A 25518-nucleotide genomic window follows, 5' to 3' on the forward strand; every position below is an offset into this window, starting at 1 on the left:
TTGTGGTCTTGCAGATTTTGTGCTGTCGATGTGCAATTGCATTTTTGGAGCGGTGTAGGCCTAAGCGAGCTGTGCAGGCGACACCGGAGCTTCCATTTATGGTGTAACTGCAGCGGCATTTGACGGGACAGCAGCTCATCCTCCTTGCCATCCTATTGCATTGCGTTTGCTCTCTGTTTCATAGATATCTCTGATGTTTCATGGAGGCAAAAGCATGCGGACAAGAGATGGCCTACATGCGTACCTCAAGGGACAAGCTTGAGGAATCTTATCTGAGAGAGTTTAACCACTGCGGAGGCTAATGTTAGTGATAGCCTTATCTTGGTTTTATTCTCACATTTTGTTCATATGTAAATGCCTAAACCACTGATTACCCTTCAGAGAATTGAAAGAACAAACTTATCGCTCAGATCAATATTCAGCATTTGCCTGTACTTTCAAACAGTATCGGGGAAGTTACCTTGAAAGCACAATTTTTGCAAAGTAGCAGTTTCTTGACACTGAAAGAAAATAAGCCGCAGCAATTAAGACGAAATATAGTTTGTTTAACAAAAGCGACTTGGAAAAAGTAGCTCAAAATTGTTTGTAGATGATCAAAGCATCCTAACACCCAATTCCAGCCATCTAGTAATTATACAGCAGCTTTTATCTCAATATTTAATAACATCTCATAATTCAAAAATAAAGTTTGGCTTTACAAATTCAGATTGAAATCATTAAAAAATAAAGTTCAGAATTTAACAGTATCCCAGCTTCCTGGGATACCCCTCACACTCTGAACAAACAAACAAACAAATAAACAAACAAATCAAATTGCTCTTTTTATGTCCCTATATATTTTTTTTTCATTTTTAGTTTTAGTAGTTAATTATGCCAAAAACAAACAAACAAACACAAAAATGCAATACTGATCTATTAAGTGAATATGAATTTCATTGAACTGTCAATTTTGCAAAATGTTAACCTAGTTAAATGACAATAATGAAACAATTTCCCAATACTACTTACAAATCTAAGAGCATCATATGAGTTTATTATCAAAGCCATTCTTCCCACCTATTCAGAATTTCATCAGCCCAGGTCCATAATCACAAATTCTCTCCTAATTCTTTCATCAGCTCGTTCAGACCGATAATGTATTGAGTAACAGCTGAATTAGGCAGGGAGTGTAAGTAAGTGTAAGTGTAAGTATAAAAAATTAGTTGGTATGATGTCTAAAGAAAAGGATTTGAATTTAAAGCGCTTTGGATTTGAACCTTTTGCAACATAGACAAATGGATTTAAAAAGGACTCACAATGGCAGATTTTGGGTGCCTGATTAAAACTCTTCTCATCAGTCACAAGATGCATCAGGAATTAGGCAAGAGAAGGTGCTTATGTATCAGTCTACAATGTTAGACAACACCTTGGAACTGTGGCAGTCTCTAACAATATCAGAAAAGCATTTTAATCTGGCATCTCTAACAGCATCCTCCTTTATAATCTTTCTTTCTTACATTCTGACATTCTTTAGAGACAGAAAATGACCGTGTTTATTAAGAGCCAAGGACACATACATCACTAACATTCATCAGGATGTCACAGTAAAGTCACAGCACTTTTTTCCATTGTACTCTGTGAGGTGTAGACTGGGAGACAGGCAGGAAAAGGTCTGCTCCACATTTCTCATAGACTACATTTATACCCTGAATAAATGATTCAAAAATATATACCGTTAAAAAAAAAAAAAAAAAAAAAAAAAACATAGTTTCCCCGCTTACCCTTTTCATCCATGAGGTTTTAGAAAACATGACATCATGTTTCCTGAGCTCTCCACAGCGAGAGACACCGCCCTACATAAAGTTTCTACTGACCTCGTTGTGGCGGATGCTGCTGACTGATCTAATTTATTTATTTATTTTTTTAGATAGTAACTCTTGTAACTTTACTGTCACTGCCATTCCCATGACTACTTTGAAAAGTAGGTTATTATCACCTAAACAACAGTTAGGCCGGAACAAGTGATTTGATTGGACAAGAGGCCTCTGACGTTTTACTCCACTTTATATGTTCTGTATTTACTGCCATGATAAACACTGTAACAAACTTAACAAACAGCACAATTTCCAAACACAACACTGGAGTTTATTGGATTATTAACCCTAACCCTAACCCTAATATTGGCAAAAAAGAAGCCTGGATGCTGCCACTTTTTTTTTTTTTTTTTTTTTTGGGGTTAGGGTTAAGATGAGGGCTAGAAAGCTTTGCCTAACAGTCAACTTTCTGGGCAACAAGACACCATGTGTAGAAAACTCCAGTGGAAACCTCCAGGCAAGTCGGCTGGCCAGGGAATTGTTTGTGTCCAGTTCAGCTGAAGCTTAAATTCTGACTGAACTAATTGTACTGGTGGAGCAGAAAATACAGTAGATAAATAAATGAATAAATCATAATCATAATCATGAGGGGATTCAAGTGATACTCAGTGTGACAGATCTCCCCTCTTGTGGGATGTTGCTCGATGATGATGTTCCTGCATGGTTGCAAGATTACTCGGCTGGTACAACTTTGATGGTTGTGGTAGGGAACACCGGTGATTATAATGACTTCAGCGCATGATTTGTGCACTGTTTTGTGCGCTATGTGGAAAGATAACCCCACTTCTGTCTTCTGATCAAATGTATCCCGCAGTTTAACCAGCTTGCTTTCTGATATCAAAACCCCCCAAAAACTTCCCCAAACTTCCTCAAACTGATTGAAAACATAGCTGATATTTTACTATTTTGCTCATCTAATTTCATCAGTCTGCTACAGTGTTATCTTACTGCCACAAATCTGGGCATATTTCATTCTGACGTTTGTTTTCAGTGCGTTTTCAGGGTTTCAATCTTGCCTTCTCCAGATTTTTTTTTACCCTTATTTTTAGCCTTCATCTCTAACCCTTGGAAAGGTTATTCGTTCCTCTATTCTCGTCTTCCTCTCTTCATCTTGATCTTGTTTTGATTGCTGAAAGGTTTTCTCATAATTTCATAATTTCTTGTACTGTCTACTGTCTTCTGCAAAATGTAGCTGCTTGATGTTTAGCCGAAACTCAATCTAAGGTTCATCTGAAAAGTTTCAAGGCGTTGGCTCCAAGCTGCCGGTTAGATCTTTAAGCTCATGAGGTCGAAGTCCCAGGCGGTCCAGCCTGGCGAGAAGAGGAGAGCGGACTGTTGCTGTCAGAGCCCGTGGCCTTTGGAGTGCCCACCCTCAGTTTGTCTGAAGTCTCTTTCTAAGTAGAACTATGGACAGACCTTTCACTGATTACAAATCTTATTGCCTTCTTCATTTTATTTCTAATTTTATTTTAATTGTTATATTATTTATTTTTATATTATTTATTATTATTATCTTTATATTACTTGTTTATTCAAACATTACACACCTTGTTGCCTTTTCTTATGCTGAAAAGCATTTTAAAGCATTTTTATAGTATCATACAATTAAAGTGTTGTTATTGTTGTTGTTGTTGTTTCATACGATTATTATTGCTGTTTTCATCATTGTTATTGTTGTTATTATTGTCATATAACATGTTTATTCATGTTTAATAAGCTGTATGTATGTCACAAACAGAAAAACAAATTGAAGTAAATTAAATAATTCCATAACTACTGTATATTACAAAATGCACAGCTGCAATTATGCAAAAATTGGAGGAAATGTAATAGTCATGTAGATTATTCAGCAGATCCAGATTATTATTGAAATTATTAAAGCCATTTCCTTGCAATTTACAACACATCACTGTTGTCAAAGGTTTAACCATTTTATATATATATATATATATATATATATATATATATATATATATATATATAGTTCATCACACTTTCGGTGCTCTGCTCTCACTCAGTCAGCTGTGTTTTAGCACATGAAGCCGCGTTTGCCCAGGCGTAACGGCCATAAGTGGAATATTTGATTCGGGTTTCCCCCGGCTACCTTTCATTTTGTGGTTTTGCATTTGTAAACTAAATTCACCACTGTGCTATCATAAAATATATAAGCATCCCTTTGAAAAAAAAAAAAAAAAAAAAAAAAAAAAACACTGAAAAAAGATAAAAAGTACAAAAGCATTTATTTCATTTTCAAATGATTACAAACAGTTTTAAAATAAAATCCCTTTTGTCAAATACAAAGTTAGTTCTTGCCTTTCCAGTTGGAGAGAAACCATAAACAGTCCATGTGAGGGAGGACCTAGCAGATTCTAAGTGAGCCACTGGGAAAATGAAAATGAATTTAATATGTCATCCAGAGTCCATGTGTTTTGTACATCAGTGTTTATTGCAGTTTCAAGTGCTGACACTACTGTTGCGTTATGACTTTGTGATTTCTAATGCTGCTCCCTCCATCCTGGCAGCATCATGTTTGTGGCGGGCACGTAATGGGTGCCTTCGGGAGCTCTCTTCCCTGGTGTGGCTCTGCAGTGGTTTATTTGGTTTTGTTAAAATGTAGTAATACAGTGTGTTTATTTAAATCAAATCAAATCTTACCCCCGTGCTGCTTTGTGTTGCCGTGTTGCCTCTGTCTATTCTCTGTTTTGTTTTTTTGAATATCTTAATTTGCAAATAAAAAACTGCTGGTAACAGCACTTCAGCTGCTAATCTGACTGCTGGATTCATTTAAAAGGGAATGTACCTGTTGTCTTACTCTTGTCCTCTATCTAAACCCATCATTTGTCCGTGACTGTTGTGTCTTCATTATACCAAAAGGTGGCAACAAAGCTGTATCAAGTTTACTATCCAGTCCCTCTATTATGACTCTTTCTCTAGGCATCTTCACTCTACCTCTTCCCAATATGAGATGTGGGCATATAGGGCTTTTCCATATTTGGCATAACATATAAGTCCAAATGAAAAAAAAACACACAAATTATGCCACATTTTCATTTGGACATGTGTCTGATGTATATTACAAATATAGGTGTTCATTTTCAGCTTCTATTGTCACATACATAGGTTGAGCAGCTATGGAGGCACATATATAACCGTACAAGGCCAGTAGACTGTTTTACGTATGCACATTTATACATATATGCGCCACAAATATTGACTGCAGAGAGGAGTATATACAGTATGTTTGGTTCATCATGCAACACAGATGACATAATTTCATTTGTATAGAGGAGTATATATTCATATATTAAATTTCCATATGGGAATTCACACACGATCCTTTAGTTTTAGAGCTGAACTATTAAAAAAATATCTGTCTATCTATCTATCTAGATAGATAGATAGATACATACATACATACATACAGATAGATAGATAGATACTATATAAATTTATACTATGCAAAAATAAATGTAACTCTTTTCAGCAGTAGTAAATCCTTGGAATTGAAGCGTTCTGACAAAAACGCAGATAAGTGTAGACCTTTTTAAACTGGTGTATGGATTGTTGCACACCATCATGAAATACACATAATTTACAGTCTCCACAAGAACAAAAACCCAATTGTGTAATCTTTTGATTATGAGACATCAAGATATCACTCATGTAATACTGTAAGAGAGAATTATGGATTTATTTAAGGGAGTGGTATTACCGGATGAGCTCTTTGTTACTCTTGTATTTCGGTAGTGACTCACAAAATCCTCCTGCTGTTTTACCACCAAATAACATAAAAGCATATCCTCCAAAACGCCTATCAGCCAAGGAAGCAGACAGCATTGCTATTGTGCTGTGATGCCATTTGGTTGTTGTGCATCCCTGACAGGCTTTCCGGCACTCACATTATTATTTTTTTAAATTTCACAAGGAGGTTCCCAAGTAATGTCTTTCAACATTCAGCCACTCCTTGAATGGCAGAAAGCTGTTTCCTGTCTCTGCAGACAAAGGTGTAGATAGCAGCCACCAAAGAGCTGTGACAACCTGCACTTTAAAAACCACAAAGCACAGGAAGTTTGCTTGCTTTTTACGTCGTATTTTGTGAGAGTGTGCTTGTGTGTGTGTGTGTGTGTGTGTGTGTGTGTGTGTGTGTGTGTGTGTGTGTGTGTGTGTGTGTGTGTGTGTGTGTTCATGTCTGCAAATTGTACACGTGTGAATATATACAAGTCTAATTTTTGCTCCCCAATCCACCGTAGCACATATACCTGAGCTTATTATGTGCCAGTTCAAGATTTGTGTGTTTAAGCAAATCTCTCATGCGGCCCCAGCTTCCTGATTTCAGCAGTAGCCTTGCCTCTGCGGCCTTCACAGGCACTAAACGGAGCGGGAAATCCCTCAAGAGCTTTCCGACTCTCTATCTGAGGAAGAGCAGGAAACTGGGCCATGCTGCCCCTACGCCCACATGGCCACCAACATCAGGAGGGCAGACACACACACACATACACATACAATTCCCATTCCAATCAAGCAATACAGAGAGTGATATGCTATCTATGTAATATCAGGCAGGAGTATCTGGGCTCTGTGTTTATATGATTGGGGCACAAGAGAATGTGAGGACATACCTGCACTTCCCTCTGTTAAACCAGCAAATTCATTGGAAATTTGAAAACAATTCATACTCATCAAAGGCGCCTCTAATCTTACACAAGGCAACTGTAAACATGTCATCTGGACTCTTCACTAAGAAATATTCTATCTTGGTTTGACTTGTAATTATAGCGTACCCCTTAGGCTAATCACTGTAATTTTGCTAATTCTGGAGCGCACAATCAACATAATCATGTCCCCCACTTTGGTCAAAATTTGATTTGAGATATTGTGCAACAAATGGACCAGCAAATGGATGGCGCAGGGTACTCCTTTGAATCATTGCAACTTGTTGCAACACAGTGATGAGATCATCAAAATCTGATTAGCAGGATTTGAGAAGTCACATGTCTGCATCTCTTATCACCCCATCATCCGCAGCTCTTATTTTACAGCTTCATCTGTTTATCAAGCATGGTTTCAACATCACTACACACATGTGTGCACACACACACACACACACACACACACACACACACACACATACAATGTCAGGCGTGCCAAGAAAAACAGGGGTGGACTAGTTCCTTAACCACTCAGCTCTCAGACTTTGTGAAGACAGAGCCTCAGACTGACACATCAGGTCACTGACCAGCCTCGAAGGTTACATCTGCACCTCTCATCACTGCCCACCATGCTCCTGTACCTGCTCTTTCCAGCCTTAATCTTCGGTATGTATCCCACTTTATACCATACAGACTCCGTCTTCTTTATTTACGTGATAGGAGTTAAAGTATTCACTGATTCTGTTGGCATTTCCTGTGGAAGTTGTGTAGCGTTTGTTACATGATTCCTTCGGTGTCTATTGTCTTTCCTGTTTGAGGATGCCGTTCTGGCACAATGAAGGACAAAGGCCACAGACATTTTAGTTTAAGCAACAAACAGGCCAGTGTGAAATTTTCATGTGCAAAATGGTTTCACTGCATCTACACTGGCAGGTATTGTGGAATCGCAAACAGGCAACGTGACAGACGAAGAGCTGGGCACATTTAAGGAGAAACTGGGTCAGCTGGGCAACCAGACATTCAATGTATCCATCAAGGATGACAGTAAGATGTTTTTGTTTTCACTCCTTGTAGTTGTGTTTGTATAACATATATTAGTCAAACTCTGTTTTTATATGAAAACCATGTCTTTAAAAATTCTTGTAACTCCAGAAACTCTTATATTAATACCAAGGCAATCCCAAAAGTAGTCCCTTGGTTTTCAGTGCTTTTTCATGGGCCCTGTGGTCATCGGCCTTTAAGCCCTGAAATAAAAACATGAGAACCACTCATAATGGAGTTACAGCATAAAGCTTTTACATTACAGCAGTGGCAGTAGCAGTATGTAATATTTCACTGACTGGATTTGAGATAATCAATTCAGCAGACAAAGTAAATCCCGCTCAAATGAAATGGATAAAACTTGTGTCTGCAGGTAGCATGAAACCAGACGTGACATCCCCGTTGTACAAGGATGAGCTGAGTGAACTTAAGGGTGAACTGGGGCTTCCAGTGAATGAAACAGTTGATGTAATCACCGAGAATGATGGTGAGATTTTTTTTATCCTATTCATCATGGTAGAATGCCGAAACCTGAGTGAACAGAATTCCCCTTTATCACAGGAAAATTATTCAGAATGCCTCTGCTTTATCGTCATATGATATAGCTGCAAAAATTATCAAAGTATCTGGCAGTGAATCAGCAATCGAGGTTCACTTTAAGGTAAGTAATGAATAATGGTATTGGCAAGAGGTCATGTGGACACTGGAGCTGTTGCTGTAGTAGCAATATGGTCAGTGTTTTATTTAACACTGGGATCATAATATAACCTATTCACAACTATGATACTGAATGAAATGTTCAGAAAAATTAAGTGCAGTACACTTACAAATACTGTATAAAAAATATCTGAGCACCATCTGTACAAACAGCTATACAACATGAAAACACACCTCAGATCGAGGAAGCAAGAAGCTTAGCGGAAGAACGTCAGCAGAAATGGAAATAATATTTCAGCCATTGTGTCAAGGCATGAACGTGAAGTGTTTGACCTGACTTTTCTTACATTGCAGAGTGTTTTCAGGACCAGGAGCAGTACCGTCCACGCATGCATTGCAATGAGAGCTTGCTGGTGGAGTACAGTCACAAATTCTGTGGTGCAGCATTTCATAACAGTATGCAGACTATCAGCACAGAAAACTGGTGTGATCTGAATTATATCATCCGGTAAGCCATACTGTGTCCATATCCATATATCTATATATCTATGTAGTAGATAGGTGTATGTATGTAGGTCTGACTGGCTATGCGCAACTTTTATTCAGTCACTGATGAGAAAGAGTTTGGAAGTGGTGCTGACATACTGGTCCACTATTAAATGCTGAGTCATCTGAGGGATTGCTAAAGTTATTATCAAAAATCAATAATTGTTATATTTTGGATTGTGGTCAACTCCATATTGATTTGAGCTGGTATTGTACACAACACTGTTCTGAAAAGAACAAAGATGAGGGAAAATCATTTGAGCCATGATGTCATTCGTGACATCACCAGTACATTACTGACACACTGCTCTAGTTGAGATAGCGACTTATCAAAAATTGCAGAATGTCCTTGATTTCCTTTAGGGATGAGGGGTCAGCAACCCCTCTTCCTTAAAGAATGAGGGCTCAAGAACCGAACAGATGAATATCTGGATGTCCCTTAAGACTGTATTGAAACCGCTTATAATACAATAAAGCCTTTTAAACAGTTCTGAAGTAACAGTTAAGATAAGCTTTGTTATCTGTACCCTGTTTTAAGGGTAGAACAACAGTAGTTATCTTGAGCTCTTGTTCATCCAAAATTTAAGTATAAAAGTGCAACCAAGTCAAATATTGACATTTGTTAACATCAACGCAATGTAGGTGTGTCTTATGGCAGCTGGCTGGTCTACTCTGAATCCTATGAGGTTGTGTAAAAATGTGCAAATTGGTTTTAAATGCCTAAAAACTGACTGCTTTCCTAAAATTGTGCCCTCTTCAAGACCAAGGTTACACCCCAGTTCAAAGCTTATATGGTCTATCCATTGCGAGAGAAAGCTTCCACTCAATATTGATAAGCCTATATTTAAAACACGTAACACTTAAAAGGTTGTCAAGCTGAAGAATAAATCATAATGATGGGCATTTATGTTTCCATTTTCAAATTGTCTATAATTTATTTGAAATGATAGTGTTGAGTGGGAACCCTGGGAGTGTTTGACATGTCTACCACCAACTAAGACTGAGAGACTAACGCGGTTGAACTATTTCCTGTGTGAACATAAACACAGCAGCAGTGAATGAGGCAGACATTGTAAATGGGTGGGCCAGAGGAAGAGGCCATCAGTCACACTGAAACCTGCATTCACTTGGCAGTGGGAGAGGAACACACTCCGAGGGCAGCGACCTACTAGACAGCTCTTGATGACAGATACTTCCCTCTGCCACTTTAAGGGAGATCTGGAAGTGTCACGACAAACGCAAATTTTCGAGTTTCAAACACACACAGACATACACACACATTTTACATGTGGTAAACTATTACTCAGGTGTTTTGTTTTTTGTCCTTTGCAGCCCATACAACGACATGACATTATGCATGGAGGAGCTGTCGGGTTTGGTAGAGTGCTATTACCCAAACCCCAATGTTCAAGACTTCTTCCTAGACATCCACTCCCAGTATTTCCAAAACTGTTCTGAGGAAGAGCTGCTGCTGTTGGACCCACCGCACGAGGTGGTGGTCATCCTCACTCTCATCCCCGTAAGCCTCATCCCTGTCTTGGTGTTCCTGGTGGTTTGGAAAAGTAAAGTCCGTGAGTGACTTCTGTGATGTGACGTCAAAATATACAGCAGGATTAAAGCCATATCATATGAATTTTGAGATGTAATGGATGGTAAACCCAGTTCATCCACAGTCCACCTGCACACTAATACATTCAATTTTGTACTCAGAAAAAGAGAAGGAGAAACAGAGGGGTACTAGATAGATAGATAGATAGACAGATAGACAAATAGATATATATTTTGAGTTAAATATATGGAAGGAAGAGGGACTAGAGGGAGGATGGGGTCACCAAAGTTAATAAGTATCATCATCTAGCCAGTATCAATGTTGCAACCAAATTTCAGGTCAATGCAAAAAGAGATACTAGAGAATTATGAATTCCTGTGGGTGATAGGGACAGTAGTCCCAGTTTTGTATTTAAACAATAAAAATGCATCTTATTATGCTTAATGGTAATTCAACGGCTGGGTGGATTACGTCTTTGTTGAATCAAATTGCCTCGTTGACAGATACTGTAAGGTAAGGTAAAGTAATACTCATAATGCATGCACTTGTCCTGAGTATGAACCTTACAGTATATGTAATGGCATTAAATTTAATATGCTACTGTTAATGTTAATGAGGATCTTTTTTTTTTATTGTTGTGTATACAAAATCAATCTTTTTTTTTTTACAGCTTTATAACATTACATGCCTGTAAAATGTATATTGTTTGTTGAAAAATTCTTAAAATGTTTCTCTGGTGTACAGTATTAAGTTTCATTGGATTTTTTTTATTTCTTATTTCATATTTCTGATACTTCATATTCGCTGTCATTTGTGCAACGGACATAAGAAGACGTAAGAATGACAGACATTACAGACACGAGAATGACGATGAAAGGCTGAGGCAGCCCATAAAAATTACAAATGTCACCTGCAAGACAAGAACACACACAAAAGCAACATGTTTTTCTGGAATGTCAGAGTGCAAAGTTTCTGAGAAATGTTTGTGTGCTTGATGTGGTTTTTATTAAGGGTACCAGTGTGTGTGTGTGTGTGTGTGGGTGGGTGTGGGTGGGGGTGGGGGGTGGGGGGGGGGCACTAATCCACTGCAACAAAGACCTTCTTGTGATGTTCTTTGTTCCTGCTGGGCTGTAAATGATACTGAAGATAAGAAGAGGAGGAATCATTTGCAAAGAATCCTATACAAACACTATCCAACATTAGCCCTCTGTATGCATTGTTGAGAGTCCTGAACGCGCGCGCACACACACACACACACACACACACACACACACACACACAGAAAGGGAGAGAGAGAGAGGTAGGGAGAGGTAATGACATTGCCTCAGCCAGGTCAGATCAATGTAAGTTAATTTCCACCACCCATTGCCCTATCAAGCCTCCAGTGGTCAGTCAGCCATCCATGTTATGGGTTTTTCTATTTTGTGTGCTGAGAACTGACTGGTGAGCGAGTGAATACCCACTCCACTGGCCAATGACATTAAATTTCATTCAGTATTACTTCCTTGAGAGAGTTTTCAATGATCCTGCATACAGTTGTAATGATTTCTCCATTTTCATTTCTCCAGATAATTGCAGGATTATAACGGACAAATATGCAGTAATCTGTCATGTCACAGTCTGTCACAATGCAGGTCGATTACATAGCTGATCAGACTCGGAACTGCATTTGGCTCATACCGCTTATACAGTGAAAGCATATTTTAGCAATGCATCAGTGAGTTTCCAAGACTGAAGACGTTGGTTGAAGTTTGGTTGGAGTACACAGACAGATGAAGATAGTGGGCTGTTAAAACAATGACGGCCTGCGTTTCCTTTCACACAGTTATCAGCGGTGACATGTTTGTTTAAAGCAAAGCTCTGTAGCTCTCCAAGGGTGATTTCCACTGAAGAGAAAGAGCACTCTCCCTCTTATCTTGACACCCCTGTTCCACTCACTATTGTCACTAGATAATATCCTGCTGACAGTGGCCTGTTTGGCATTTCACGGTATCACAAACACACAAAGTCATACCTTTAAACATATAAATAAATGATTTAAACTAAATTTGCAATTAATTTGGTATGTTTTAGGAATGATTTTCTTGACAAGAGCCTAACTATGATTTTTCCTTATATAGGAATCTCATTGAGGGTCTTCTTTTTTCTTGCATTAAGCCTCAGAATGCGCTGTATTGGCATTTTTTTAACGACCCTAAAGTTGACAATGTGACCAATGAGACACTTTGTGCTCATCCCAACAACCCACGATAAACACACCACACCGCCACAGAGATGCTGCCACTTGACCATCCTGCTGCAAACTGCACAGTGCAGATTATATTGCCACCTGCTGGTTAAAAGTAGGGAGTGAGTTCCTAACACTGGCATATGAATATAGAAACATCAGTCAAAGAAATTAATCACATGAAATTGTGTTGGCCATTCCTTCAAATAAATTACAATATTGATGAAATTATTTCCATATAAAATGTGCAACAAATTTTAAAGACATGCCACTTTGAAACATCCACCAAGCCATTAGGTTTATAAGACACTGAGTGTTGCATACAGGTATACCAAATCACAGCTCTGCCTCTCAATAGCAGTCAAAGGATGCAGATACCCTTAATGACATTAGGCCTATTGTAAAGTGAGAGATAAGGTGACATCAAACAGAAGTGGCCATTAGTGGCTCTCCACTGGCCTATTTGAAGTAAATCAATGGGGGGTGAGAGAGTTATAAATGAGTAGTAGTTGCACCAAGACACTCTCAGTTCTTCAGCTCACCTCGGCTGAATCTACTCAGAAACACCAACGACCTGAGAGTCCCGCTGACTTATTTTCACTCTGTGGACCCAGCCTTGGAACTCACATTCACTAGGGTAAGAAATCAGTCTTTTTTTGGAACTGATAGATCTGGCATCAACAGCCATACCAGCGATTGTATCTGTGTTATATGTTAAATATGAAAAAACTCGCCCACTGCCAGTGGCTACAATAAACGTAAATTACAACACAAGTGAAGCAGTGACGAAATGTAGTCCTTGGCACTGTGAGTCAGGAAAACCACAGAAACTCTTTTTTGAGCAGGGCTAAAAGGCTTTTCAAGTGTGGTTTTTGCAGTCTACATATGTTTCATGTCTAGGGATATACAATGAACAATAGGTGTGAAAATGTGTGGTTTTGACATTGAGCAAACAGGGCATTTACTTTTTTTTTAAAGATCTCTCAAACTCACACAAACAAAACCTCACACCTGTGGCTCAAATGTAACTCAGATACAATGCATCTTTTTATTGTTTTGGACCAGGATGAAAGCCAATATTCAGCATAACATTTAACAGCTACCCAATTCATGTTTGTCAGTGGGAGGTTTTGTATAAATTGGTTTGGACAGGCAGCTCTCCTGGATATCCTCTGCTCTGTTGCTCTATTTCTCTCTCTCAAAAGGCTGCTGTCTTTCTGGACTTTGTAATTCTCTTCAGGTAAAATGGCGAGGCATCAGTGGCTCCCATGGATTAATAACCCTTCATCAAAAAGAAACTCAATGACACCAACCAAGCAGGAACGTGAAATAGGTAAGGTAAATATTTACTTCAGTAGCAGTTATATGCATAAGGTTACATAAGGTTTTCCTTTGGAGGTAATACTCTTGTGAAATTTAAATCATACCGATAATAATAATGATTTATTTATTTTTTTATTTTTTGCATGATTATCATGATTACATTTTTATCATTCGGACTTTGTTTGTTTTGTTTCAGCCTCAGATGGCGCCAACACCAAGAAACCAGTTACAGGTCACCAACTTGGAACCATTGCAGGTCTCTCCACACTCTGCTTGGTGTTGCTTGTGACCAGCATAGCACTTACTATCTTGTGTAAGTACAAGTTATTTCTGCATAACTCAGAGGGGCTTCACTCAAAAATGAGTTATTGGCATTGAAAAAAACAAAAAACAAAATTAGCACCAATCAATAACGATTGATACTACAAGGATTAAAGATTAAATGATCGATTAAAAGATAGAAGGTAAGTTAAATCACTGGATGAACACAAAACTTCAACTATAACATATATTATTTTTATTATATAGAGATAATAATGATAATAATGATATGAACATATATAGTATTTTTAAAATCCAACTTTTAATTTATAAAACTTAAACCTTTTCCAATTCTTCTTAAGAAGTATAGTGTGTTTTTTTTTTTTTTTGGACAAAAGTGGTGATACTCTTTTTAATTTTTAGATAACCAGGAATCAGACAACAAGCCTGAGTGGAATAATCTTCTCTTCGACTACCAGAACATCAGCGACTACTACCTCACTGCTGCCAATGCAAACATTGAACTGAGAAGAGATAACCAAAAATTAAAGGAGCACAATGCCTGGCTGGATGAACAGGCCAGGCTCCTCAATAGAAGCCTCACTAAACTCACTTCCATGAACCAGGCCTTGAGTTTGGAAAGCACACAGCTACAGGAGGAAATTGCAAATCTAACCTCAATAAACTCAGAGCTCACACAAGACCACAACCAGCTGGTGCAGCACAGCACCGAGCAGGAGGAAAAGAAATTGAACATGTCCCAGTCTATTGCCTATCTGATCACCTCCCACACCCGGCTGGAAGAGGAGCGACAGAGCCTTTCGGCGACAAACGTCATTCTGAGTGATGAGCTGTTTCAGGTGAAGGAAAAGAATCGAGAGCTCAAGGAACTGAGTGACAGCTTCCGGGGAGAAATCCAACATCTCAGCGAGAGAACTGAAGCAGACGCCTTGCTGAGGGACGATTGTGAGAAGGCATCACAAAACAACATGCAGCTCCAGGAGGCAGTCGCAGAGCTTCAACAGCAAAAGAGAGACGTGAGCGCCCTGCTGGAGCAAGAGGGGCAGCATGCAGCAGAGCTAGAGAAAAGCAGGAGAGAGGAGATGGACTTGATGTTGGCAGACATGCATTCAGTGAAGGAGGCCTATCGCTCTCTAGACCTCTACTGCCCTGTGGTGAATCAGAGGACTAATGGTACAACTGCATTTCTTTTCTTCCCTCTTACTTTCCTCAAGCATCTCTAATCATCCACTAACATAAACAAAGAATTTAGTTAATACGCTGATTTTTGTTTCTCCTGGTTAGTTGTTACATAATACTGTGCTAATACTATTAACTGTTGACAGGTAATGGTAGTTTTGATGACACATTAATTCACACTGGTATTACAATCAAGACACACTGGCCATGGTGCAGAACAATTTAGAGTAAAGGAAATCTGTTTCAGAAGTTAAAGGAGACTGATTTTGTGGATCCGCAGACTGCGTGACTTTTTACATGATAATGAACTTTATTCTGCTGCACAGTTATCAGGAATGTACTCCCTAAGGGTGCACCTGTACCATCTTTTCTAACTCGTTCTGTACAGACCAGCTCCACATTTTAAGCCTTGATGATATCAAAAGGGCGCCTGTCTGGTTTCGGGCTTTGGGAGAGACATGTTCATGACTACAAATATGGATTGATAGACCTGAGGAATAACATTAACATTAAATAACACATACACAGTCTGGGGGAATAACACAAGTGTTATTGCCCCATTTATTTCAGGTACTGCGTCATTCATGAAGTGATTGAACAGTGGTACATGTCAAAATGACAGGAAACTAGACAGAGAAAATGTCATATTCTTTATTTTTGTCCACAGAGCGGATTTGCAAAAAATGTCATGATAGCTGGACGCTCTTCCAGACCAAGTGCTACTACTTTTCCTCTCGCATGCTCACCTGGAGGTCCAGCAGAGCCTGGTGCAAGACACAAGGGGGTGACCTGGCCATCATTGACAATAAACAGGAACAGGTAGGGGACAAAATTACATGAAATGCGTCTTTGTTTAGATCATATCATAACTGTAGAACATAACTGCAAATGGACTGTTCAGTAAAACATGACAATGTACATTTCTGAGGGAACTGACAGTTTGTTGACATCATCTTATTCAATATTTTTTCTTCCTTTTTTAGAATTTCATTTTTGCCACCAGCCAGGCTGTGGACCAGACCAACACCAGGCTGTGGATCGGCATGACAGATGCAGAGAAGGAAGGTGAATGGCAGTGGGTGGATGGCAGCCCAGTGACTTCAGATCTGCAGTGAGTAAAGGCCTCAGAATAGTTCTCATTGGTATACAGCAGAGGTAGTAATTATTATTATTAGATAATGCTATATTTACATCCAAATTATGGGTCAGGGGAAAAAATGGCTCACTTCTTTGTCATTAATCTTTCCCCACATGGTGGGAAAACAAAACAAAGCAAAGCAAAACAAAACAAAACAAAACAAAAAAACATTTTTATGAACCTTGGACACAGTGCGTGATCACTGTCGAACTCAAGATTAAATTTATCATTCTAGATTCTGGCTAGAAAAAATTGTAATAGGTGTAGAGGTATTTCAGTTGAAATCACCTCTGATATGAAAAATTCATTGAGATATGTATAAATTAGTTTTATTCTAAAAATCACTACCTCATCATTCAAGATTTCCATTTTATTATATAAAAGTTGTATCATCTTATTACCAGATATCAACAAGCTTTTCTAGCATCCTTTAAAAAGTACCACCATTTTAACTTGGTGCTGCCACTATTTTTTTAATATCACAGGTCATTCATTTGAAGTAGTGCATATCTCATTTTGGTCTGAAACTCTAAGGTTTTCAGCCATTGAGATGATTGTCATTACTTGTGCACCATATCAGCTTCTTACCTTTATCTACTGTTTAAGCTCTTTTAAAATATCGCATGGTAATATTTGACTACACAAAAAGATATAAGTATCCTGGTGCTCAATGAAATGTAATCCACTTACAGCCAATATTTGTGACACTTATAGGATGATATAACACAGTTGCTCTCATCATTTCTTTAGGTTTTGGCTGAGCAGACCAGGACATGGGACTGAGCCTGATGACTGGAAGTCAGATAATCCTTTAGGAGAGGACTGTGGACATATTGATACCAGAGAAAGAGCGCTCGCTTCCTGGATGGATGGCTCCTGTAACACCCCTTATAGATGGATCTGTGAAAAGAATGTTTAAAATGCCCACGATTTTTTTTCTCATATTGTAAATATACCACAAATGATTTGAACTGTGTCATTTTCTTACTCATTCGGTGGTTTACAGGAATTTGATATCAGTGCGATGATTCCTAGTTTGCTGAGATTGTACTGTATGAATGAATTATAGCTTACATATCATAGATCAAAAGAAAAGAAAAATATTGACATTCAGTATTGAAAATGTCCAGCACTCTGTTGGAGCAGGTAAAGACAGGCTGCACCAACTTACAAGGAGTGGTTTAATTTTTGACAGGTCTAAATTTTATAGACTCTATTCCTATTATGAAGTTTACAAAATTACAATACAGTGCAAATAAAACTATAAATTTTAGGTTTCCACAGTGCTGTCAATAAAATGGAATACACACACTCAAACACAGAGTTATCCAAGTTTCTTTGGGTAAGGCTGCATTTTTCTTTGTGTATGTGTGTGCAGGATGACTTGCTCATTTTAATAGATATTAACCTCAAATGAGCCGTCAGTGGCTACTCCTGCTTGGGTTTTCTCCTCCTGCACAGTCGTGAACACAGGAACCATATTGATCCCAGTGTAACTGCAGTGAGCATCAGCAACACGGCCAGGAGGAGGCCTATAACGTCTAGAGAATGATATGAGTACCAGGACATCTTATAGGACTCGGTGCGTAAATGTGAAGCTCCTTTGTGCCTCATAACAAATTCAATCCAGTAGAGGGCGGTATCCAGTGGATGCATTGGCCTGTCCCGATGGAGATCAGAAAGACGGTTCATGCTATTTTTGTAGGAGGGATTGTGAAGAACTTCTTGTAATGCTTCCAGAAAGTTTTCACGCGTGAGTTTTGTCACATCCAGCACATTAGCAGCCCCTCGCACCTCCAATCTCAAAAGGTTCTCAAACTGGTCAAAAAGAAGGGGCAAGCCTATGATTGGTACTCCATGGTAAATTGACTCATAGATCCCATTAGTACCACCATGGGCCACGAAGGCTTTGACTTTTGGGTGACCCAGGAGGTCATTCTGGGGCATCCATTTCACCAGCAGGGTGTTGTTGCCCAAATTGCTGGGACGCTCCCCTGCATGCCTCCATATGACCTTCTGTGGAAGCTGGGCAAAGGCAGCAGCAATTTCTGAGGTAATCTCCACAGGTAGACCTTTAACCAATGTGCCTAGAGACATCACTATGACCCCATGCTCTCCTGAGCTTTGAACAAACTCCTCAAGCTCTGGAGGTAAAGGCTTTGAAGGCTTACACTGGAAACCACCAATGTAAACAATGTTTGGCATTGTAGGTCTAGGGAACTCAAAGACAAAGTCCATCCTCATCAGCCAAATGTCGGTTCCTTGTAAAAGGTGATAGAAACTCACATCTGGATCAAAGTATCTCTCTACTAGTCTGTCATAGTGAGGGCTTACAATAAATCTATCAATGCATATGTTGAGGAGATAGTGGAACATGTTTTTGACCCTTTGCCAAAAAGTCATCTTGTCTGATACTACACATCCAGAGGTTGGAACATAGGACACCGGTGAGGGAGCCACCACAAAATGGCCTTCTCCACTGGTGATCCATCTCACATTAAAAACAGTAGGCAACTTGAGTTTGTGAGCAACCAAAACCCCAAAGGGCAATCCCGGGTCCAAAAGAACTACATCATATTGAGTGTCATGAAGACTCTGCATTAGAGACTTGTTTTCAAACATCTCCACCACAAGCTGGGAAGCCTGATAGTGCATTTGTGACAATGATGTTAGCATTTCCCATTGGAAGGAGAGGAAGGCCATTACAGATGCTCCCTGTTTCTGGATCGCCAACATCTTGACTAGAAAGGTTACAAAGAAATCCTGTTCTTCCATGCTGATGGCCTCCGGCAGTGTGATAGTGATGGAGTGGTAGTGTGGTGCCTTTTCTTTGATGTACCAGCTAGTGGCGGTGCGGACCACAGTGACCTCATGACCCCTGGCATGGAGGCTCTGGAGCAGCAGGTCCATGTTGACCCAGTGACTGCCATCCACTGGAAACACCAGGATCTTACCACCTTGGACACCTGGGCCACTCAGGAAGCATACACTCACTAGCAGCAGCAACAAAGTAGCTCCTGGAAGGCTCCCCATGGTTCAGCTCTAGGAAGAATGGATGCCAGATGTCTGTGAGTAAAGGCACAATACTGCAACATTAATGCAGTCATTTTCAATTTTGCACCAACCATGCCTCTACAAGGAGACCGTTAACACATCTTTTTGCTGTATTAATGATTTCTATTAAGTTTCAAATGTAATTAACCAGTTAAAACTGCTTAGGGCACAACAGGCATAACAAGTGTTGGGATATACCTGCCAGAATATTGTTTTACTTCACTTTTTCATGGGGATACTAATTTTTTCAATTGAGAAAAATTAATCAGTACAAAAAAATACAGACAAAAGAAAGAAAGAAAGAAAGAAAGAAAGAAAGAAAGAAAGAAAGGGGATCAGATATGAAGAGTTGATAAGATGGCTTAATTTCTTCATTGTTGAGATGTTATATTGATCAAGTATATAATCTGAGCTTTTGTTGTATAATTTCTCATAGCACAACATAGTACTACATAGTACAGCCCAGCAGTCACCAGCAATGTATTCCCTTTTTCTGCTTGCAAAAATAAAAACCAACACCCCTAGAAAACTATCACTATCCACACAGAAGAAAATGCAATTGTTCATAATTCTTGGCTGGGAATTCCTCATGAAATCACTATGGGTATCAAAACATTAAACTTTGGTAGTTAACTGACTGAACTGATAACTCATGTGAGGAAAAGCATGATCAAAAGTGGCAGTGTTGCTTTAAGAAACCACAGATCTGTGGAATGCATGGGCAGAATAATATTTGGTCTCAGCGTGGTTAGCCTACTAATCTCATTGTCTGTATTCAGCAGCACAGTGATTTGCTAACAGAGACACTCCCAACCAACACACACTAAGGACAATGTCTGTGCACAAAGTGCAAAAGGCATGCCTTTGTGAGCCAGTTTCCTTTCTGAATATTTCCTGTTCACTCAGGTCCAGAATGAGAAAGCCAAAAAGAAAATCTAACCACATATGCCCATGCTCTCAAATCAGTCATTTCATAGAAAACCAGTGAAAAATAACATAAATCATTTAGAGGCCAGCAGAGGTGGGGTTGCAAATTTCACGAAGTCAGCAAAAGAGACTCAGATTTCACTAATGGTGTCTCAGCATCTCACAGCAATACCATTTGTGTTTTAAAAGCGTTGCAGGAAATCAAAAAGCGTTTTAACCTACCGTCAATCCCTACAAATGTGGAGCAATGTACTTTGAGCCCTCCCTGGCTTAGTGGAGTCCAACTCGTGGTTTGGAAACAGATTTAAACACCATGGCAGAGTACTGTGCTGAAAAATAAGGAGAGAAGTGGTTCTCAGAGGAAAGATCATTCAAAATGGACTGCAGATGTGTGTAGTTTAAGCGAGTAGCTTAAAAGCAGGACAGAAAAAAAAAATGTCAGAGGGGGAGGGATACGGCCTTAAACAAGTAAACAATTTTCCTACAGAACCCACCCACCCTCTCTCTCTCTCTCACTCTCTCTCACTCTCCTGCACGCACGCACACACACACACACACACACACACACATATAGAAACAAATTCTCCATATCCTCCTCAGCGTCACTCCTGAGCCAGTACAGTGACCCCCAGAATGAACTTACACACCCAACAAATATTTCCATGAGACCAAAAAAAAAAAAAAAAAAAAAAAAAAAAAATAGACCCTCAAATATGTTTTCCTTGCTGTAGAGTGTTATGTATCCGGATAAGTGAAAATATTGGCTGGTAAAATACAGAAATGTTTCACTTTTGTATTAAGTATTTTGAGCATATAGACAAACCTTTATTTAGTCTCAGAGACACATTGAGGACTGGTCCTCATTTCCAATGGTGCTGAGATATACACAAAGCAAACAATTTATATAACGTCAAGGATGAAAAGAAACATTGTTAGAAAAATATATAAATACACTTACACACATACAAGCAAAACAGCATCTGGCTGCTTAAAATAAGCACAATGACTCAATGACTTCTTGACTCGAGATAAGAGGTCTAAACTGACCCAAAGAAAGCAAACACTTTTAATCCAAGTCGATGAGGCACTGTATCTGAAAGCTGTCTGTCCTAACTCCCGAGGAATTTGAAGCGTGAGGTAGTTTGTGGTGCATGTCATGTCTGGTCCAGCATTCCAGACAAGGATGTTTGGAATAATTTCGCAAAGAGAGAGAGAGAGAGAGAGAGAGAGAGAGAGAGAGAGGAAGGAGAGAGAGAGAGAGAAGCAACCCACATGAAAATTTCAAGATAGAATGATAAGCATCTCCAGAAATAAAAAAGAGTGGGGAATCCTAAACAGCGTCCAACATTTTAAGCATGGAGGGAGATGCATTCCCATGAATCACATCACTGTAATCTAGGACAGTCTTCATCAGTCTTCATTTCCAAACAAGACTATCAATATGACATATAAAATGACAATCTTTCATCTTGCCAGATTCTGAGATAATTATACTCATTGACTTAATAGTGGCACTATACACAGTGGAGATAAAGAAGTTGTAATTATTAATTTCTTTGAGTTGAATATTAATCTAAGATCAGAGAGGGCACCCTGCAAAAGATCAAAAGACAACTGCAGGTCCATCAAGGCTTGCTGTACAGAAGCAGCAAAACAAAACATAATTGTGTCATCCACAGAAAGATGGGCATGAGAGTTGTTTAAGACAGAAAGAAGATTATTAACATAGTGAACAGTACTGGCTCCAATATCTATTATTATTATATTTATCCATGGTGGACTATGCAAGATCAGCTGCACCTCTTGGTCATTTCCATGCATATTTTCAGATGTCAAATTAAAAGTGTTACAGTATATACAGCAAAGTCAATGTAAATTTATTTCTTCTTCTTTTTTTTCTAGCTGTCTATCTGTTAGGAAACAGCAGAGGAGAGAAGAGGCAAAAGACAACAAAATGTGGCCCTAAACTGCAGGTGGATTTTGAAACCGATTCAGAAACTGCGGCAGAAACAGATCCTCTAATGCCATCTAGTGCCGGGCTACACAACAACATCCCATCCTCATATAAGTCAATCAAGACTACCAAGTGACTTCTTTGTAGAAAAAAAAAAATGATCTCACTAAATAATGCCATTCCTTCTAATGTGGTTCCTCGTGACTATTAATACATAACTGTGGCACTGCGAGGATATGAGGGACTGTTTCAGATTGTGTTTCCCTTATGACTGACAGGTTGACTGTGCATTGCTCCATCTAGGCTCCATGTTTTGCCTGCCATTTGTGTCTTTTGCCCCATTTTGGCTGCTCTGGCTCTAAAAATGATCACATGGCATGGTAATGTTAAATGACTGTGATGTGACCAGGCATGTGACAGAAACAAAACAGTTACAGGAGAAACAGTGTCCTGGGGTTATATTAAAATGTGAATATTTTACATGGGTCAACCCTGATAGTTATTGTGTAACAGAAACAGTTCTCAGATGGTCCAGAAATCATGACCTGCTTCATGCAGGAAGCTGCTGCTTTTATTTTACATTTCAAAATAACACTCACTTTAGTTACGTAATTGAATTTCCGTAGACTGCATTTTTATAGCCACACACAGGATGCATGCACCTGCAACGTGTTTACTTGGGTTTTGTTTTTTTACTCTGTGGCTTTTTTGTCTATTTACACAGGTGCTTTTCACAAGATATTTCATGCAGTTCTAATGCCAAAATACTATAAAGACTAAAAGCCATGTGTCCAGGCTGTGAAGCTTGATGATATTGCAGTGTCCTGGCCCTCTGATTTCATGCCTCAGGAGAGATTTGCAAAACTAGACTGCATTAGTATGCAAATTCAGTGGGAGTTTCTCTTGGCCAGATGGACTACAGAAAGAACATGCTTGAGCTGCTTCCTCTTTCCCTTGGAGGTCATGTGTTATTTAAAAGGGAACAGCTCGCAAAATGATTTTGCACTCAATTGGATGTCATTTTTGAGTATGTGAAGGCATGACACATCAGAGAGCGTTTGAGAGCTGGATTTCACCGCCTTTTGTTAACCTTTACATTATGACACCTTTGCATGGTCTGGCTGTGGCTCTCCTTGCATTTACTGGAGGGTGGATCCTGTGTAGAGCTGATGTTGGGGATTTCACTCCATGTCTGCAGTTCTTCTATAACTCTTGGCCCCCCAAAGGCCTGGCAGGAACCCCAGTCTGCCAGCGTTTTTGTAACCAGTACCATTTTGCCACACTATACAATCGCCAGCGTCGTTCCCCTTGGTTCTCAGCCTACTTATACAGCGTACCAACTGGGAAGAGGCCAAAAGCTTCTTGGAAGTTTGAACCCCAGGTAAGGATACTTATGATATACTTGTGATAGGTGTTTCAATTTGGCAGCTACTTCAGCTCTCTTGGGTCTTCAAGTTACATGTTTTAATATGTGTTTGCATTATGTGTGAGATACTGATGGTACAATTTAGCTGTAGTTATAGTGTCCTCAGACAGTAACTATTGGTCAATCAAAAAAAATGAGGAAATGATTCTCCCTAAAAGAGAACTGTCCCTCATGGTGCCTCGTCTGCAAAAATGCTGTTGTTGTCAATATTTTCAGTGTGAAGTACATTTGTGTGAAGTGAGTTTGTGAAAGCATGTAGGGTGTTACAGAATGCAATTTAAGGGCTTTTGAACATGTAGCCAATCTTATCAGTGTTTGCTTCCATCCTAAATATGTCCCCCGCCATAGTTAGCCTACCCAGCGGCTGATGGCAACATGATACCTTTCCCTCCGGGCCCTGTGGACCAGAATGTGGTGGAGAGCCAGGCAGTGGAGCTGGACTACATTAACTCTACCTATACCCGTGGCCACCTCAACCCAAGCCTGCACCACCAGAGTCACGAGGATCGCGCTTCCACATTCACCTTGACCAATGTAGTTCCTCAGAAGGCAGGGTCTAATGACGGGCCCTGGGAGGTTTTGGAGCAGACTATTAACGAAACCCTGGCAGCTTACTGCCTTGGAGAGGCCTACATAGTGACTGGGATCATCCCTTACCAGCAAGATGAGCCCTGGCTCCACAATCGTGTGGCAGTTCCTGAATATCTTTGGTCAGCCTACTGCTGCCCAAATTACAACAACAGTCTTCCACAAGAGCTGCAGGAGGCCTTTCCTACGTACGCTGCCATCGGCCGCAACGACCGCAACAGCACTGAGGAGATTGTGCCTGTTGATAAGACAGCTAAGAAAGAGTTCATGGGATATGATGTGAGGCAGATGCCACTTGCAACACTTGAGATGTATCTGAAGGACAGGTTTGGGACTCTTGTCAGTGTTTTTTATGAACAGTGCACCGGATCAGTGTGATCATACACTAGTGCAGACACAGCAAAATATAGATTTGTTACCAGGTTGCTGCCCAATTGTTTTTCCAAATGGATATTAATTTTATCTCATTCAAATCACACATTGTGCTCCTTCAGTTTGTACGTGTCCATGATCCAAAGTAGAACTAAAACAGACTTGAAGACTCTTTTAGTATGGGGGAAGACATTAATTTAGTAAAATTCATGATGATTAGTAAAGATGTGTACATATCAAGCAGCCTGAAAATCTATATTTTTAGACCATATGTGTAATGGTATTTCTTTGTTTGATAAGCCTATATATGTATTGTTTGTCCTAGTGTTGGAACTAAAACTACTAATTTTGCAGCCATGCTTGCATTAAATTCTTTGTACCACTAGGTGATGCCCTTGTGCAGCACATTTAGCATTTGATAGTAACAGCCAGTTGACGGTTGTTCTCAGGTCAGCCTCTGCTGACTTTAAACTGCACCTAAGAGGATTTTGGTATCAAGTTTTTCAAGTTCTGGTGGATGAGTTCTGATTGAAAGAAATGTTAGAATGATGTCTTGACCGTGCACATCAAAATTTTCATTCATTAAACATGTATTGCGCATGTAATTTCTCTGTTATTTCTTTAAATAGGTTATATTTGAATGGGTTTGGTAGATTTTTATTTTTTAAATGGCATCTCACCTCCAACTATTTTGTATGAATCAGATTAATGACCATGTGACACTGATGGTGAAGGCTGAGGTTGAGCCTAAAT

General features: G+C 39.4%; 3 protein-coding genes and 1 pseudogene across 3 annotated transcripts; 3 read left to right on the plus strand and 1 right to left on the minus strand.

Moving 5' to 3' along the window:
- Positions 1-6933: 6933 nt before the first annotated feature.
- Positions 6934-10974, plus strand: LOC115377951 (receptor activity-modifying protein 3). Its single transcript, XM_030078034.1, has 5 exons — positions 6934-7168; positions 7436-7546; positions 7917-8030; positions 8555-8708; positions 10079-10974. The coding sequence occupies exons 1-5, from the start codon at positions 7132-7134 to the stop codon at positions 10323-10325; spliced, it is 663 nt and encodes a 220-aa protein (XP_029933894.1). The 5' UTR covers positions 6934-7131; the 3' UTR covers positions 10326-10974.
- Positions 10975-13771: 2797 nt separating this feature from the next.
- LOC115378179 (C-type lectin domain family 4 member M-like) lies at positions 13772-17415 on the plus strand. The gene is made up of 6 exons (XM_030078362.1): positions 13772-13855; positions 14042-14158; positions 14530-15300; positions 15974-16125; positions 16290-16417; positions 17195-17415. The coding sequence occupies exons 1-6, from the start codon at positions 13825-13827 to the stop codon at positions 17361-17363; spliced, it is 1368 nt and encodes a 455-aa protein (XP_029934222.1). The 5' UTR covers positions 13772-13824; the 3' UTR covers positions 17364-17415.
- Positions 15830-20776, minus strand: LOC115378145 (UDP-glucuronosyltransferase 1-5 pseudogene; annotated as a pseudogene).
- A 2625-nt stretch (positions 20777-23401) lies between these two features.
- Positions 23402-25322, plus strand: LOC115378009 (endonuclease domain-containing 1 protein-like). Its single transcript, XM_030078120.1, has 2 exons — positions 23402-23760; positions 24154-25322. Exons 1-2 carry the CDS (start codon positions 23419-23421, stop codon positions 24769-24771), a joined length of 960 nt encoding a protein of 319 aa, XP_029933980.1. The 5' UTR covers positions 23402-23418; the 3' UTR covers positions 24772-25322.
- The last annotated feature ends 196 nt before the right edge of the window (positions 25323-25518 follow it).

This window comes from Myripristis murdjan, chromosome 19 (genome assembly GCF_902150065.1).
Source record: "Myripristis murdjan chromosome 19, fMyrMur1.1, whole genome shotgun sequence".
Taxonomy (NCBI): domain Eukaryota; kingdom Metazoa; phylum Chordata; class Actinopteri; order Holocentriformes; family Holocentridae; genus Myripristis; species Myripristis murdjan.

Excerpts from the sequence above, each read along its gene's own strand:
- LOC115378009 (XM_030078120.1), top strand. The coding sequence starts at position 23,419 with ATGACACATCAGAGAGCGTTTGAGAGCTGGATTTCACCGCCTTTTGTT. Across the intron at positions 23,761-24,153 it reads CTTGGAAGTTTGAACCCCAG|TTAGCCTACCCAGCGGCTGA; the intron begins GTAAGGATACTT and ends CCCCCGCCATAG.
- LOC115378179 (XM_030078362.1), top strand. The coding sequence starts at position 13,825 with ATGACACCAACCAAGCAGGAACGTGAAATAG. Across the intron at positions 16,126-16,289 it reads TTGACAATAAACAGGAACAG|AATTTCATTTTTGCCACCAG; the intron begins GTAGGGGACAAA and ends TTCCTTTTTTAG. Across the intron at positions 16,418-17,194 it reads CCAGTGACTTCAGATCTGCA|GTTTTGGCTGAGCAGACCAG; the intron begins GTGAGTAAAGGC and ends TCATTTCTTTAG.
- LOC115377951 (XM_030078034.1), top strand. The coding sequence starts at position 7,132 with ATGCTCCTGTACCTGCTCTTTCCAGCCTTAATCTTCG. Across the intron at positions 7,169-7,435 it reads CTTTCCAGCCTTAATCTTCG|GTATTGTGGAATCGCAAACA; the intron begins GTATGTATCCCA and ends CTACACTGGCAG. Across the intron at positions 8,709-10,078 it reads GATCTGAATTATATCATCCG|CCCATACAACGACATGACAT; the intron begins GTAAGCCATACT and ends TGTCCTTTGCAG.